We start from the raw sequence: 18,474 nt of genomic DNA, 5'->3' as shown, positions 1-18,474 counted from the left end.
CAGACATGGTCATTATAGAAACTATATAGACAGCTTGAAATTTTATATGGACTTTCAATCCACCTGGAATGCCATGACTTTGCTAATTATAAATATCATCTTTTAAATTAAACATTCAAGATATATTTTCCATTTGAGTGTGTATTCTTAGGCTACTCCTTAGATGCTCATTCAATAAGATGTTAATATAAGTGTGTTCAAGCCCAAGGAGACGAGCAGATGTTTCTTATTAGCTGAGGATGATAGTTTGACTATGTTCATATTTGTGCAATATATATTTTTATGTGGTGAAATATTTAATGTCAAATTTATTATTTTATTTTATTTTTCTTTTTGGTACTGGGGATCGAACTCGGGTCCTTGCGCTTGCACAGCAGGCAGCGAAACCACTGAGCTAAATCCCCAGCCCTCAAATTTATTATTTTAACATTTTGCAGTGTGCAGTCCGGTTTACCCAGTAAACACTAACTCTCTATTTCTTCTTCCCCCACCTCATGTCTATGTATTTTAAGCACACTTTTAAGTCTACATCACTGTGAATGTTGTCCGGTGTGGGGTTTGGTTCTGTTTCAGGTTGAAGAAGCTGGTTTGGTCAACCATCCTCCTTGGAAACTGAAGGTCATCCAGCTGTTTGAGACACAGCGGGTGAGGCACGGAATGATGACTTTGGGGCCCAGCGGAGCGGGGAAGACCACCTGCATCCACACCTTGATGAAGGCCATGTCAGGTATGAGTGGCCAAGTTCATCGCCCCGGGTGACTATTTAAATAGTTATAACACAATTGGATATCCAACAGGGACATGAAGGCAGACACACAAAGATATTTTTGTAGGAGACAATGCTGCTTCACTGATTATTGGTTGGATTTAACAGATCACACATTACATTAATGAAACAGAGAGGAAAACATTTTAAGTGCTTTTTCACTGTGCTGTATGTTTTACATATATTTTGTCATTTAATTAAAAAATCATCTTAAGAGGTGGCCAATATTATACCCATTTTGTACAAAAAATAATCAAGGCTCAAATTCAGAAATGGCAAGGTCACAAAGATGGTGAGCAATGGGACTCAGAATTTAGATCGGGACTCACACACAAAAACCCAGAGGTCTCCCAGTGTGCCATGTCACATACCAATAAATACAAAATACATGTTACCCACCGGTGAATAAAACAGTCCCGACCCGGCTCTTAGATTATGTGTGTTGAAAATCATCCTAATCATAAATTTAACTTACCACTTTGGCATCAGATGTGTTTCTAGTAAGGTTGATATTTGCAGATGTACTTTGTCCTTACTTCTGAGTTTCTTACCTTAGGTATCTAAGGGTAATTGTGTTGCCACATTCACGATTATTCTTATAATCTCTGGCTCTCATTGGATACTGAAGACTCTCTGAACCTATGAGCAGCCCTTAGGTGTGGCAGAGCTGAGTTCCTGAATGCCACAGAAGTGGAGGTGCTGTTGGAATGCAGCATGCTGGTTGGGTTTCCCGTTAGCTTCTGGAGCCCAGGTCACTGTGGCAATACGGACACACTTTGGACATTGCTGGAGATTGCCACTGTTTACTCCAGGCACATGCTGCATTTAGTCTCAGCCACTTCAGTTACTAGATGAAGTGGATTCTGTGAATTTGGACCACGTGAGGACATCCTCAGAAGGAGACAGGCTATACTCTTAGCTAGCACCTACCGCCACTGAATCTGAGAACTCACATCTGTGGGGCTTACCATGTGGTTTTTAATGTATGCCATTAAGCTTCTGTTTGGGGATAATTGTAAATTTTAAGATGACTATGTTTTCTCTCTCAAATGATCCTTAATATTTTTGTTACAATTATGAAACTGCCTTATTTTAGCAATAAACTACAAGTGTACCTGGTGCAGTGACTTGAACAAGATGAAGTACTAAATATTGAACAGAATAGACACATTATGTTGTAATATGCCTAAATTACATAATTCATATGGTATTGCTAACTCTGGAGAGGTTCCTTGTAAAGATGGATTAGTTATCACACTATTTGCTGTTTATTGGTTTTAATATGTAGGGTAGACATTTATTATCTTAAGATTATCAAAATATTGAGGAACTAATTGGATTGAACTTCTACCAAAGAAGTGCAAGACCCGTGGGTGTTATATGTTCCCTGATTCATCGTGTATTTGTTCATAAATGCTTTTAATATTCTGTACTATGAGGTTCTGCCAGGTTCTATACTAGAAGCAGAAAAACAAGTATGAAAAAGCATACCTATGTCTTTAAGGGTTTATAGCATAGTGGGGGGAACGGACCTGGACACACACTACCTCAACGTGGAATTACTGTGAGGAAGGTGTGCATATTATGCTGTGAGTAGAGGCAGAGGAGATCTGAAACTTCTCTAAGGAACTGTACAAAGTCTTATAGGACAGATGCTACTTCATCTGAGGCGTGAGGGTTGAATAGCAAATGGATAAGAAAGTATTCTCAGAGCCTTTGCAGGTGGGAAGGTCTAGAGAGTGGGTGATGCTTTGGCATGGATGAAATGAACTCATTTGAGAGGTGGGGTTGGGGGAGTTGCAGCTGGATATGGAGGTATAGTAGGTGTTCCTGGCATCCAGAGACACACTCCTTTGGCACGTCCCTGCTGTGGATGTGGCTGTGTTGGAAAGGACCCCCTCTCTGAACTTTCTCCCTCCTCCATGCTCCAGTGGTGTCTTCCAACTGTTTAGCCTTAGAATCTTGCTTGAAGCCAGGTACTTGGTTCAGCCTGGAAGTCAGAGTTGGGTGGGAATGAAAGTCTCTGAGGCAGCCATATCCTCAACCAGTGGAGGAAAAGAGGTGATGGCAAATATCCCTCTTCCTGTCTTTCAGAGGGGCATTCACTCTGACCAGTTGAGCAATGCACTGTTTACTGGCTTTCTCTGCCTTCTGCCTCGCTCTGTACCTTCATTCAAACTCCTGGCATCCAAATCCTCATTTCAGAATGTGCTCTCAAGTGAGTTCAAATTAGTGCAGTAGGTGAGGCACAAGGAGCTGTGTAAGTCAATGAAGTACCCAGGTTTTATTCTGTAGGTGATAGGAAGCCACTGAGCTGGGAATGTCCTGATTACTCTGGTGCCCATGGAAAGAACAGAGCAGGGGCAGGAGGGGCAGTCTTGAGTCTATAAGGAGGTGAAAACAGGAGAGAGATCACCTGCTTTGAGAAACACCTAGGAGCAAAATCAAGAGGCATTGGCTTGAGTAACTTTGTGAAAGTCAAGCATTTTCTTAGAGTGCTCTTACAAAGATGTTCTGGTTCTACTACCATAATGAAATCATTTTTGATAGCTTCTCTTGTATGGACAACAGATTAAGTGCAATTTTTACCTATGACACTGCCATACATGTTAAGATTTTTCTGGACTTTTGTAAAGTGTGATTAGACCAAAAATTACTAATTAGTGTGGTTAGAGATTTATGGATGTCATCTGCTGCAAAAGTTGAACCATGGCTAAGTTCAACTTCACATCATAAACTCTTGAAAATTGCTCTGGTTGTTTTTGCCATTTCTAAACATTAGAAATATGGTCCAATTTTTAAAATGGGGTTTTTAGTTCAGGTTTTCCCAAGAATCAGATCCAGTAAAACACACACACACACACACACACACACACACACACACACACACCCCATGAGTAAGTAATTGGCTCACTCAATAATGGAGGTTAAGAGGTTAAGAAATCTCACACCCTGCTACCTACAGGACGAGTCTCAGGAAAGCTGGGGATGTAACTCATTCCCTGATATAGTTCATTCATGGTGGGGTTAGTAGTATAAATCTTCATCTGTGGGCAGAAGAAGATGTGATGAGATACTAAATCTCACCCCAAATAGGCAGGAAAAAGGAGTGAATTCCCTTTATTTTGGGGGGCCCTCAATAGCTTGGATGATGCCTACACACATTAAAGAGGGCAGTCTACCTTACTGATTCCAGAGATTCAGTTGCTGATCTCATCCAGAAATGTCCTCATTTAAAAAAATCAGTGTATGTTTGCAATACATAATAGTTATATTTGTTTGGTGAATTGGTCCCTATGTTGTGTCACATTCTGATCATTTTTGATACTTTGATCCCCACCCTTCTCTCTTCCCCTTTCCCCTAATCCTCTTCCCAGTCTCCAAAAAGTTTGCCTCTTTGATTCTTACTGTCTCTCTTTATTTTACTCTTTAATTTACTTATGTTTTGGGTTCTTTAGATGAGAGAAACCATGCAGTGTTTAACTTTTCATGTCTGACTTAGTTCCCTGAACATTATAGTCTCGAGAACCATCCATCTTCTTGAATATGACATGATTTCATTCTTATGGCTGAATAATATTCCACTGTTTAAATATACTACATTTTCTCTATCCATTTATCTGTTGATGTGCAGTGCACTTAGACTGTTTTAAAAGCTTAGCTTTTGTGAATTGTCCTGTTATAAACATAAGTATGCTTGTTTCACACAGTTTATCTTTAACTTGGGAATACATCTGGAAATATATTTGGGTCAAATATAGTTGGGTCAAATGGAATTTCTAATTTTTAGTTTTTCTGAGGAATCTGCATACTGATTTCATTAGTAATTGTCCTAGTTTACATTCCACCAACAATGACCAAGGGTTCCTTTTTCCTATATTCTTGACAGCATTTGTTGTTTTCTGTGTTCTTTTTTTTTTGGTACCAGGGATCTAACTCGGGTCCTTGCATTTGCGCAGCAGGCGGTGAAACCACTGAGCTAAATCCCTGGCGTTTTTTGTTTTCTTGATGACAGCCATTCTGACTGGAACAAAATGGAACCTCAGAGTTGTTTTGATTTGCATTTCCCTAAAGGCTAAAGATGATGAACTTTTTAAATGAACTTACTGACCATTTATACTTCTTCTTCTGAGAAGTGTCTATTCAGTTCATTTGCCCATGTTTTGATTGGGCCTTTTGTTTGGCGGGACTTAATTTTTTGAGTTCTTTATATGTTTTAGATATTCATCCTCTATCAAAAGAGTAGCCGGCATAAAAATTTTGGTGTTAGGAAGTTCTTGCCTATGCCTGTGGCTTCAAGTGTTTCCCTTAGGTTGTCTTCTAGCAGTTTAAATAGTTCAATTTTTAAATCTGGGTTTTTGGTCCATTTTGTTTTGATTTTAGTACATGGGAAGAGAGACAAGTCTAGTTTTATTCTTCTGCATGTGGATAACTAATTTTTCCAGCACCATTTCTTAAAGATTTTTTTCTCCAGCATGTTTTTGGCTCCTTTGTCAAAAATCAGGTGGCTGAGGGTACATGGGGTTGTTTCTGTGTCTTCTATTGTATTCCATTGTTCTACACTTCTAATTTGGTGCTGATTCCATATTATGTTTGTTGCTGTGGCTTTGTGGTATAACTGGGAATTTGGAATTGTAATGCCTCTACTTTGCTCTTTTTGCTCAGGATTGCTTTGATTCAAAATACTGAATTTCTTCCAGTTCTATACAAATTATAGGATTGTTTTTTCTAGTTCTGTGAAGAATGTTGTCAGTGTATTAAGAGGGGCTGTATTAAATCTGCATATAACTTTTGGTAATATGACCATTTTAATGATATTAATTTACCCTATTAAGGAACAGAGGATGACCTTCCATTTTCTATCATCCTCTTCAATCTCTTTCTTTAGATTACCATAGTTTTTGTTATAGAGGTCTTTCACATCTTTGGTTAGGTTGATTCCTGTTTTTAATTTTTATTGAAACTTTTTTCATGAATGGAATTATTTTCCTGATTCCTTTCTCAGTGGGTTCATTATTGGTATACAGTAATGCTACTGATTTTTGTGTATCGACTTTGTAAGCTGCCACTTTGCTGAATTTATTTATCTGTTGTGGTGGAATTTTTTGGTTTTTCTATGTAAAGAATCATGCCATCTGCAAATAAAGATAATTTGACTTCTTCCTTTCTTATTTGTATCTGTTTTCTTTCTTTCTCTTCCCTGATTCCTTTGGGTAAGTTTTTGAGTATTGTATTGAACAGGAATGCTGTGTGTAGATACCCTGTATCATTCCTGATTTTAGAGGTCATACTTTCCATTTTTCCCACTTAGTATGATGCTGGCTATGAGTTTGTCATATGTGGTTTTTATCAGTTTGAAGTAAGGTCCTTCTATAGCTATTTTCTTTCTTTTCTATTAGTATATGTTTGCAAGACCTCATAAATACATTCACTGTGGAGAGGCGATACATTTACCATCTGGATCCTTTTCAATTCCCCTTTCCCATTCACTCCTTCTTCAGATCCCCTTCCTGTCTTCGCAAAGTCTGTCTCCCTGCTTCTGATTTTCACCATGGGTTTTATTATGAAGCCATGCTGGATTTTGCCAAAGGCTTTTCTGCATCTCCTGAGAAGATCATGTGATTTTATCCTTGCTTCTATTTATGTGGTGCATTACATTTATTGATATACATATGTTGTACCATCCTAGTATCTCTAGGAGGGAGCTGAGTTGGTCATAATGTATAATCTTTTTAATGATTTTCTGAACTCTATATGTAAGTATCTTATTAAGGAGTTTTAGATCTTTGTTTATCAAGGATATTAGCTTGCAGTTTTCTTTTTTATGTTGAGTCCTTATCTGGTTTTGGTTGCAGGGTAATGCTGGTTTCATGGAGTGAGTATGGAAGCATTACTTCCCTTTCAATTGCACTGAAAAGTTTGGGGATTATTGGTGTTAGTTCTTCAAAGTTCTATGGTGAATCCATGAGGTCCAGAGGTTTTCTTAGTAGGTAGAGTTTTTATTGGTGCATCAATTCCTTTGCTTGTTATTGGTCTTTTCAATTTCTTAAAAAAAACTTATCAGTTTAATTTTATTAATTCATGTGTATCTAGGAATTTATCCATGTCTTCCATATTTTCCAGTTTATTGGAATATCAATTTTAAAAATAGTTACTTATACTCTTATGGATGCCAGTCATGTCTATTATGCTTTTGCCCTTTTAAATATCAATTATATTGATGTAGCTTTTTTCTGTCTTTGTTTTGGTAAGTTTGGTCAAGGATTTATCAGTCTTATTTATCCTTTCAAAGAATCAACTGTTTGATTCATTGATCCTTTGTATTTTTGTCTCAATTTCATTGACCTCCACTCAAACTTTATAATTTCTTTCCTTCTACTGGTCTTGAGTTTAGATTGTTCTAATTTTTCTAGGACCTTGAGATGCACCATTAGGTTTCCTGGGATTACTCTGTTTTTCTATTGTAGGCACTCATGGCTATATTCTCTTTCTTAGAGCTGCTTTCATTGTGCCACACAGGTTCTAATATGTTGTATTTCCATTGTCATTTGACTCTAGAAATTTTAAAATGTCTTCCTTGGTTTCTTCAGTGATCCACTGATCATTCAAATGTGTATTATTTAATCTCCATGTGTTGTATAGTTTATGGTTACTTTTGCTGTGGATGTCTAGTTTCCTTCCATTGTGATAGGATGAAAGAGATTATTTCAGTATCTTTGTATGTATTGGGACATGCTCTGTGCCCCAAGGTATGATCCATTTTGGAAAAAGTTCCTGAGTTGCTAAGAAGAATGTATATCCTGCTGTTGTTGAATGAAACACTTTGCAATTATGCTGAAACTATTTTTTTCAATGGTACAGTTTCTCTCTGATACTACTTTATTGATTCTTTTGGTCTGGTTGACCTGTGAGAGTAGGGTATTAAAGTTCCCCACTGGGATTGTATTGATGCCCATCTGTTTTTGGATGTCAAGCAGTTTTTCTTTATGAAATTGAGTATCCTGACATTTACTGCATATGTATTTTCAATTGTTATCTCTTCTTGGGAAATTGTTCCTTTTACCAGTATGTAGTGACCTTCTTTGTCTGTTCTGATCACTTTTTGTTTGAGATCAACTTTGTCAGAAATTGGAATAGCTACTCCTGATTGCTTTGAGGATCTGACAGCATAGAGTATCATTTTCACTCCTTTCATTTTCAGTCTGTATGTTTCTTCATGGATGAGGTGTGTCTCTTGCAGGAAACATATAGGTGGCTTTTGTTTCTTTATCTAAACTACCACTCTGTGTCTTTTCATTGGATAGTTAAGATCATAACACTGAGTGTAATTTTTGAAAATATTTACTGATTCCTGTCATAGTATTATTTTCCTAGTGCTTGATTAAAAAAAATCCCTTTGTTTATGCTCCCCATGATCTTTATTCTTTCCTCTGGGATTTTTGGTGCTGTTGACCCCATTGTCTCTGTTTAGGATTCCCTTGAGTATTTTCTGTCCTGTTGATTTCTTGGTCATAAATTTTTTAGTTTATCTTTATTGTGGATGGTTTTCATTTCTCCATCAATTTTGGAGAATATTTTTGCAAGATATAGTAATATGGATTGTCAATTATTTTCTTTTAGGTCTTGAAAAACTTCAGGCTCCCCTGGCCTTTAAAGTTTTGTAAAGAAATTTGGTGTTAATCATATGGGTTTCCTATATGTATTTTGTGTTTTTCTCTAATAGCTTTTAGTATTCTCTCTTTGTTCTGAATTTCTGGGGTTTGACTAAGACGTGTCAATGAGAAGTTCTTTTCTGATTGTGTCTATTTGGGGTTCTAAATGCCTCATTTTCCTGAGTATCTGTCTCATTCCAGAAAAAACTTTTAATTTGGGCACCCTGAGGCCAGAGTGACATAAAAATATTCTTCACAATGGGTTTTAATGTAACATCTTTTCTAATGTGCATATTCTAGTGTACTTGTATTTGTTAATCTTTTACAAAGTTATATAATATTTCAGCATCCCCTTTTATCATTTTATACTTTAAATCTTATTCACACAGTCCTTTATATAGAGAACTCTAGTCTAATTAATAGTAGTTTTAGGATTTGAAAAATTAAATGCAGTACATGAGGCTGAGTAGAAAAGAACATCTTAGATTTGTGCAAGATTCATTTAGTTTATATTTTTCCAGGTAAGCAAAGAAGGGTATCCTCAAATTACAGCTATAATAGAGAGAAGGAAGCATCTCCTAGCTGATATTTCAGGCACATATTTTAATCTAGTATGCTAAAATGAAAGATACTTTGAACTGTGAAATTTTGAGAAGATCTAGATTATAATAGTACCTTCAAAATTTCAGCGTGTATCCTTTTTCTCCCCCAAGCAACATGCAGTTTTCTTTTATAGAAGGTAAAAAAAGTGCTTTAGTCAATAAAGTGTAATGAGGCTAATTATAACTTGGAATTTAGTAAGACATATTTTCAACATAATTTTGTGTTTTTAATACTTTGAGCACTTGCTGACAGTACACCGTGAATTAGTGCAATGTTGCTTAATCATGGTTCACTCCACATTCAAAATGTTTGAAATTTGGGTTTACTTGCTATAGATTGTGGAAAACCACACCGGGAAATGAGGATGAATCCCAAAGCAATCACTGCCCCACAGATGTTTGGGCGGCTTGACGTGGCCACAAATGACTGGACTGATGGGATATTTTCTACCCTTTGGAGGAAAACTCTGAGAGCTAAGAAAGGTAAAAGATGAATTGCAAATATTATTTTTAGAATATGATTCTAAATAAAATCCTTGGTGGTTGTGTAGAACTGTGTTTTCCATGTATTATGTTAACTAAGACTCCGATGTCACAAATCTGCATATTTGTCCATGCCAAAATAATGAAATTATTGATTGGTGTATTTAAAATTCTTTTTGAAAAAATATTTTTGAAATAACATTTCTGTATCCCTGTGATATCTTAGACTAAAGTAGATGCAAAAAGCTATTTAGGAAAACTGGTAGCATTGAATAATGTGACTTTTACCGTAACTATTTTCACTGAATATTTTAAAAATGTTACTTTTATTTATAGCTTATTTTGAAAACAAAACAAAATAGAGTAGTCTATAAAATCACAGAGGAAATAACTTTCTTTGGGGAGAAATTTGTATATATAAAAAATGGAGTCTATATTGAACTAGAATATTATTCTACATAGATGATATTTGGCTGGTATTTGGCTGTTTAAGTAAACAAATCAAAGGCTGGCAGTTCAGTGTGAGTAGTCTCTCACATATGAATGCTGTAAATTAAACCAGTGTTCTCAGAATACAAGTTCATGGTATCAGCTTTCCTCTCATTTTGTCTTTTCCCTTCTGAGTGGGTAGAAGGGAGCCATAGGAAGTGCAGTCAAGGGAACCAGAAGAATACCACTGAGAAGGAGGAGCTTTTAAGAATCACTTCCTGGGTCTGACCTTTGTGCAACAGGGCTCTGTCAATGGCTGTTTAAGGTGGCTGTACTGAAAGAATGTAGCCGATAGACCTAACATCAATTGTCAGACAGAAGCGTGCTCCTGTTAGAAATCTTTTTACTGGAAAGAAATCGAATTTTGTTTCAGATTTGTTCCAGCAACTCAGTATAAACGCAGATCTAGTGACCAAAGATTACCTCAGAGAGCAGCTTGGAGAGGAGTTTTTCCTTTCCCCATAAAAAGGAAACAGAGCATTCTTTTTCACAAATGACTCATGATTAGATCAACATTTTCCTTTTATTGCTAATTCAGTGAGCTTGATTAGAATTTTCAAAGCCTTTCATTTGAAATAGAATTTTCACAGTGATTGTATAGCAAAGAGCAGTCAGAAACACAAACTTGGTCATAATGTTGGTTATGTTAGGAAATCAAGGAGTCAAATGCCCACATTTACAGTTGTATTATTGTTGAGCATTCTGTCATGTCTACCATTTTCTCTACCTGCAATTATCTCCTTAAACAACTTCTGTCAGGTTTTGTCCCAGGACTCCCCTGAAGTTAGGTTATCAAAGACTCTTGTGACTTCCAGCATGTCAAACACAGGCTGAATTTTCAGCCTAGTCCTGCTCCTAATGACACCTGTCACAGTTGATCACTCCCCTTTCTGAACTTTCTTCCCTTGGCTTTAGGGATCCCCCATTCTGTGGACCCCCTTCCCACCTCTGCTTTATTGAGATGTTTGAAAGAGGGAGGGAGGAGCCAACAAAGGAGACCCCAGTGGAAGTTGAAATGTTGCATCATCATCTTGCTCCTTGGATTTCCTGTGTCTTTCTACACTTACCTAGAAGAAACTTATCCAGCCCCCTGGTTTTAATGCAGTCTCTAAGCTGATGGCTTCCTGGCTTCCACATGTTAATGTCTAGCCTTGAGCGCTCCCTTGAGCTTTCAACTCAGCAGCTTTCTTAAGATCTCTGTTGGACATTAACATGTGCAAACTGGAATTTATTTCATAGCTCTGTCTGTCTTGCCTTACCTGCCTATTACACTCATAGACCTCCCTCTTTCTCTTTTGCCAGCCAGGTTCAACCTCTTACTGTGCTTGGACCATATTCACTTCCTCTGGGCTTAATTCTTAATTCCTTAATTCCTCTGGGCTATTATAATTCAACACCATCGACTAGGTGACTTGTACACAATAGATATTTATTTCTCACAGTTTAAGCAGGAAGTCTGATGTCAGGGTGCCAGCATAGCTAGGTTCTGGGGAAACCTTCTGGCTTGCAGACTGCCAACTCCTCTGTTGCATCTCTGTGTGGCAGAAAAGGCAACAGAGCTCTCTTTTATGAGGGCACTAACCCCATTACAAGAGTTCCTCTTTCATTACCTAGTCACCTCTTAAAGCCCCCACCTCCGTGGGAGTTAGGATTTTAACATGCGAATTTTGACAAATTCAAATTAATTAGGGTTAAAAATATTCAGTCTGTTGTGTTACTCTAATAGTGCTCCTGCTTTAGGGGTTTTGCACTTATTCCCCCTGTCTGGAAAATTTTACCTCTAAATCTTTCCATCGTTTTATTTTCCTTCTGGATTCTTTCATTGACTACCATATCTAAAACAATGTTCTATCCCCTCGGTCTGCTTAATTCTCTTACATTTGTCTCTGCTCATTTTCTTGATTGTCATCTCTACCCCTCAGAATGTGGACTCTGAAGGCAGGACACTGTTTTGTTCACCACAGCGTCCCCAGATCCTAGCACGGGGCTGATACATAGATGGTGCTCAGTGGATTTTGCTCAATGAACCAAGACTTTTTGGCTTGATTATGGGCCTTATACTACTCCTATGAACAGAACTTAAAATGTCCTACATGCTGAAATAATCACTGAGAGCAAAGTTTTATTTAAAACTAACAAAAACTATATCAAATTATAGTAGTTCTTCATGCTTTACAGCTATACTATATATGCATATGTCTGTGTCATGCCTTCTCCCCTCATTTGGTGGGGTATTCTAGGGGAACATATCTGGATAGTTCTTGATGGTCCAGTTGATGCCATCTGGATTGAAAATCTGAATTCTGTTTTGGATGATAATAAAACTCTAACTCTTGCCAATGGCGATCGGATTCCTATGGCTCCAAACTGCAAGATCATTTTTGAACCTCATAACATTGACAATGCTTCTCCTGCTACCGTCTCAAGAAATGGAATGGTTTTCATGAGTTCTTCTATCCTTGATTGGAGTCCTATTCTTGAGGTATGATTGAATACTTTTTTTGTATAATTAAAAAGGAAAACAGTTCCTTTAGCATTCTTTGAGTGTGTGTACCAGCTTTTCTGCAGCTGGCAGTGTAATTGCCTTTTTATGCTAATGTTTTTGGAAGACCCTTGAATGCACAGGGACTTTCAAACTCTGATTGCAGCTCATAGACTTCTTCAGTCCTCTTCTAATCACTTTAGAACTGTGATTTCCAGGTAATTGCCAGCCCTGTGCGAATCAATAATCTCGCCAAACTGTGTCTGAGGACCGAGGACGTAAAAATTTAATTTGATCAGTTTTGGGATTCATGATATTTTAAAAAATTCATGCACATAAAGTTTGAGAACAACCATTTTAGCATATAACTTGAAGACACCTTGTTAAAGTGATCATTACGTATGTCTAAATTGTTCCAAAAAACTTAATAAAAGGAAATAAAGAGCAAAGTAAAAGAACTGTGTAAGAAACAGGAAGGTAGATGGAGACGGGACAGGGATTTGGTAAAGGAGTAACAGAGGGAGCCTTTGGGGAACGATAGTAAAAGTGATGACGTTATGATATGTATATGTACTAATTCCCCAAGAAGAATGAAACTAATGTGTATCTCAACATATTCTGACAAAAGATTAAGAAGAAATAGTTACAGGAGGAAATAAAATTCAGTGACCATTGATTGTGCAATATATATTAGAATCTCCTGTACTAAATTTATGGAATAAAAATTCTGTTTCAAGAATTAAAAAAAAGTTATCTGTAAGGGCTTTTCATGAGGTTCAGTAGTCATAGTATTATTTTAAAATTTGAACTTTGGCAATGATATGTGAGGTGATATCTCTTCAATTCATCATGAGGTTACGTTTTTTATTATAGCCAATGTGTTTTAGAGTATATTGATTAGAACTAGATTATAATTAAATGTCTTGTATACCTACATATTTTACTAAATCCCTACTATAATGTAAGGCAAGATGTTTAGTAGATCAGCCATATGGCAAAATTTCTAACATAGTCAAATTTACTATTTCCATTTATATTATATTTTCAAGACAATTTTGCTTGAAAGCTTCCTGATTTAAATAAAATGGATGTTCATTTTATGTTGTCATTACACTTTTAAACTTTCATTTCTAAGTGGATATATCCCAACTCTATTACTATTATTATTATTATTATTATTATTATTATTTGGTACTGGGGATCGAACCCAGGACCTTGCACTTTAGAGGCAGGTAGTGGAGCCACTGAGCTAAATCCCCAACCCCCAACTTTATTATTAATATCTTTCCAGAAGCTACACAACTGAGTTGCCCAAGGGTTTAGATTTGGTAAAGTGGGAAGATGTGGAGGAGGAGATTACATGACAGAATAATACCAACATATAGGTGAATGTGTCACTAAAAATACTTATAAAGAATTTATATTTCATAATTAAATTATCTATCCATTACAGAGAATAAAGAGCAGTGGTTCTTTTTTTATTCATTAAGTTTATTGGTACATTTTAGGTATACAATACGATGACATTCATCATTGGGAATTTGTACCTTTATATGATGTATCTTGGTTCTTATTTTTTCCCCATTCCTGTAAGAGCAGCGGTTCTTGACCCTAGCTTTGTAAAAGTAACTACCAATGACAGTTTTAAAAAATAACATGATTGGGTCACATCCCAATTCTACCAAAATAGAATCTCTGGGGAGGAGACCCAGGACTTGTTTGTAGAAGTAGCACACTAGATGCTTTGCATATGGCCATGCTTGGTGACCAAAGATACAGCTCACTCCAAGTGAAACCTTATGCGATTTCCCCCCGAAATACTTCAGTTTCACAAAAGTTTTTTGAAAAACTCTTCGGCCCACTGCCAAGGTAACGAATAGAGTTTGCTCTTTATAAAATAAGCTTTCATTATCATCTCAGTACCTGGACTGGGGCTGAGTAGGATCTTTCTATTAATGCTGTACCTACCTAGTAATATTTTTCTATGCTTTTAAATAATGCAGTTTTGTCTCGGACATGATTAGAAGGCAGAAGCACTCACCAAGAGTCAATGTGGAAATGTCCCGTGTAGAGCAGGGTGTTAGGAGCAAGGCCCTTGGACAAGTGTGTGGGTGGGACACTGGTGGCTCCAGGCGGCCAAGCTGGTGACCTGACCCAGTACAATGTCATTTTCGGTCCCATCAACTTGAAAGCACCACATCATGTTTTTGTGGAGGTAGATTCATGATAAACACATGAACTAATGAATAATTCAGAATCAGCATCTTATTGCTGCTGTTCAGAACCCTTGATTGTTTCTTAGAATACCGAGGTGAGGAAGGCGGTGTCTCTTCACCCAGAGGAAACTCGTCCCATCTGAAGGACATGTTGTGTGTTAAGCAGTATTTTGTTATGGAAGACGTGCTCCCCAACTGAACTCAGTTCTCATTTTTCTGAATTTTCTGGGATATTTTTTTCTACATCGCTTCTTGATTAAATTGGAAAAAGTGTACAGGAAACAATGAATTGTAAATTTCTGTTTTCCAGTTAAAAAATCTGGGTGTGGATTTCCTTTGTTCATCTTTTATTTCCTTTTCTTCCACTAAGTTATTTCCATGTATATGTGCCTCTGCGTTTTCTTCTACCCTATTTCAGTCAAGATTGAAGACTGTTTCTCCATCCTGGCTTCAAGACCTGAACACATACATACATAAAATAGGAGCTGAATGTGTGGATGCTGAGCTAAACTCTCTGGATTTGAATTCTGGCTTAGCAACCTACCAACTGTGGGATTCTGGTCAGGATACTTCATGTCCCAGAGTCTCAGTTTCCTCATCTGTGAAAGGTGGATAACAGTAGTTCCTACCTCAAAGAATTACCCTGAAGAATAAATGACTTAATACATGACAGAGTCATCACACTGTTGCCATTAAATATTAGTATTATTGTCGTGAATTGATGATTTTTTCAAAATGGTTATCTACCCGGTGTGCTAAGAGGTCTAATTAATCCAGTAATGTGTGAAACAACAGGGTTTTCTTAAGAAACGCTCCCCTCAAGAAGCTGAAATTCTGCGCCAGCTGTACGCCCAGTATTTCCCGGACCTGTATCGCTTCAGCGTTCAGAACTTGGAGCCCAAGATGGAGCTGCTGGAGGCCTTTGTGATCGCGCAGAGCATCAACATGCTGCAGGGCCTCATCCCTCCCAAGGTGCGGCTCCACGCGAGGCTCCTCCCGCTCGCGGGCCTGTGCAGAGCCGGGGCTGAGATTAGATGGGTCGGAGCGGAGCGCAGGGCCAGCTCCACACCTCGAGCAGTGGGTGGGGCTGCAATTTAGTGGCTGGCTCAGGGTCATCTAGGAAGTGTCCCTAATTTATTTTGAAAGCCAGCTGGGTATTCCTGGACAGCAGTTTCTCATGCGTGCCCCAGTTTGTCTTCATCCCTTCCTGCAGTCTTGGGGAAGATGACTCTTCTCCAAACTCCCTGTTTTCACCGGGCGGACTCTGGGTGTGACAATCCAGGCATCGCACTGTTTGCCTCTCCAGGAGCAGGGCGCAGAGATCGGGCCGGAGCACCTGGCCAGGCTGCTGGTCTTCGCCCTGCTGTGGAGCGTGGGCGCCGCGCTGGAGGGCGACGGGCGCCGTCGGCTGGAGCTGCTGCTGCGCTCGGGGCCCGCGCAGGCTTTGCACCTGCCGCCGCAGGCTCAGCCCGGAGACTCCGCCTTTGACTACTTCGTGGGGCCCAATGGTGAGCAGGCCGCCACCCGAATCACCTTCCTGTTTTACATATGTGTTTTTTAAAAACGTGGAGGTAGGATCGGGAATTTAGCTCAGTGGTTTCGCCTCCTGCTGTTCAAGTGCCAAGGACCCGAGTTCGATCCCCGGTACCAAAAAAAAAAAAAAAAAAAAAATGTGGAGGAAAACTCTTGACCGTGAAGTTAAAAGCCAAGAATGATGACGCATAAAGAAAGCTCATACAGTAATTGTTTCTTTTGAAAAGATTTGTGTCCCAAGTGCGTATTTCCCCCATGGTTACAGATACTGTGCGATGGAATTTTAGTGAGTTAAGGAACTCACCAAACGGTGAAAAGGTGTCTACGTCAGGTCCATTCCAGACATTCAGTATAATCCAGACATTCAATACAATCAGCAATTTATGTTAAGATTACAAAGTGGGAAGTACATTCTCAGCAAGTGAGAGTTTATATCTATATACATCCATGTATTTATGTATCAGTACCACCCTATATACTTTACCATTACTTATTGTGAAGTGCATACACACATAAAATGCATACACACACATATATATTATTCTCATAAGTGTATATGTAATCTTGCTTCATAGAAAGCTTGTGAGATTAAACGTTATTAAATGATTAATTTAGGTATATGTTACTTTCACACTGTTCTGTATATGTACATCCACTGCATTATTGAAAACCTACATATTTAAAAAGCACAATTCTGACAGACTTCCTCATATTTCCTAATATTACTACCACTTTGGAACAGTTCCTTGGGAAATTTTGACCAAGCACATTTGACATTACCCACGTACTGAGATTTCTAGTTTTAATGATCTGTATCTTACTGGGGGTACTGGGAAGCCCTCGGGAGATTCAGGACTCTCTGCTCTTTACAGCAGGAGTTAGGTTACTGACAGGGACATGTGACTGTTCTCTTCCCACCTCAGGCACCTGGATGCACTGGAACACATGCATCCAGGAGTATGTGTATCCACCTGACACCATACCGGAGTATGGCTCCATCCTGGTTCCAAATGTTGACAACGTGAGGACCGACTTTCTAATTAAAACCATTGCTAAACAGGGCAAGGTATGGCTTTTTCACTTTTCTTAAAAATAGCATATTTTAAAAGGTCACTTGAAAATACAAAGCACCTGCACTTATTTCAGAATGGTTTCTGTTGCCATTTAGAATAAATGAAAATATGACCAAATATATTCTTTTTATCCTTCCCCAGTGACAGTATTAGAGCAGAATAATCATAATTCATAAGTAGTATTGATTTCTTGTGTATTGAGCAAAAGTGAATTTTGGCTTATTTTTCTGAAGGAAATCTTTCCCTTTTGATTATTGACCTGGTTTGCTAGAACTGGCACAACAAAGTATGGAAGCCTGGGTGGCTAAATCAACAGCATCTTCTTTCCTCACAGTTCTGGTTGAGTCCATGGTCAGGCTGCTGGCAGGATTGGATGGTTTCTTCTGAGGACTCTTCCCTGGGTTCACAGAGGGCACCCTTCTCTGCCTTCCTATGGCATTTCTCTGTGTTTGCATCCAACTTCCTTCTTATAAGGACACCAGTTAGATTGGATTAGGTCCACTCTAAGGCCTCAGCTTACCTAAATGTTACCCACGTTAGAAGCCCCATCTCCAAATACAGCCACATTCCGTGATGTTGGGGGTTGCAGCTGCGATGTGTGAATTTGAGGACAGGCATAATTTAGCCCATAACATTTTATTTCATTTCTTTCTAACCCCTTTATTTTAGGCAGTGCTGTTGATTGGTGAACAAGGAACAGCCAAAACGGTCATAATCAAAGGATTCATGTCAAAGTATGATCCCGAAAGTCACATGACAAAAAGTCTGAACTTCTCTTCTGCAACCACCCCACTGATGTTTCAGGTACTGGCTTTTCCATACTACTCATTAAACCAAGTTTGGATGCACCATGGAGACTTGTACCATGTCATTACTCATCTGCTGGTGTTCACTGAATCCCATCTGAACTTCCATAGCCATGAACTATTCCCGATGTGCCTTCCATTGCTTCTATTATTCACTGCAGTAGACTCTTATTAGCTGAATTGTAACATACAGTCTTAAATTAAGGAGGAATAACAGATGCATATAAGGTTCCACAAGCCTCAGTATTGTGTAAAATATAAGCCCGAAAACACGGAAAATCCCAAACTGAAAGAGGGACCATTTATCTTCCTACCAAGCCCTGCTTTCTATGCTTAGTATGTTTCTGTTTTTCTAGACTTTAGAGCTTTTGC

General features: G+C 38.3%; 1 protein-coding gene across 6 annotated transcripts in view; it reads left to right on the top strand.

Annotated features, from left to right (window-relative positions):
- Dnah5 (dynein axonemal heavy chain 5) overlaps positions 1-18,474 on the top strand; it is a 332,580-nt gene that overhangs the window by 165,499 nt on the left and 148,607 nt on the right. For all 6 annotated transcript variants that reach the window (XM_087189237.1, XM_087189236.1, XM_013072408.3 and 3 more), the window contains 7 exons: positions 574-727; positions 9,357-9,503; positions 12,233-12,474; positions 15,486-15,662; positions 15,997-16,198; positions 17,147-17,289; positions 17,966-18,100. In XM_087189237.1, the coding sequence (XP_087045363.1) occupies positions 574-727; positions 9,357-9,503; positions 12,233-12,474; positions 15,486-15,662; positions 15,997-16,198; positions 17,147-17,289; positions 17,966-18,100 (1,200 nt within the window). The remainder of the gene's footprint in view (positions 1-573; positions 728-9,356; positions 9,504-12,232; positions 12,475-15,485; positions 15,663-15,996; positions 16,199-17,146; positions 17,290-17,965; positions 18,101-18,474) is intronic.

The sequence above is a fragment of the Heterocephalus glaber genome, unplaced genomic scaffold, assembly GCF_053883595.1.
Source record: "Heterocephalus glaber isolate CG9 unplaced genomic scaffold, H.glaber_assembly_v1.0 deba00001538, whole genome shotgun sequence".
Taxonomy (NCBI): Eukaryota; Metazoa; Chordata; class Mammalia; order Rodentia; family Bathyergidae; genus Heterocephalus; species Heterocephalus glaber.
The sequence above is the reverse complement of the archived record's forward strand: the minus strand, read 5'-3'. Positions and strand labels throughout refer to the sequence as shown.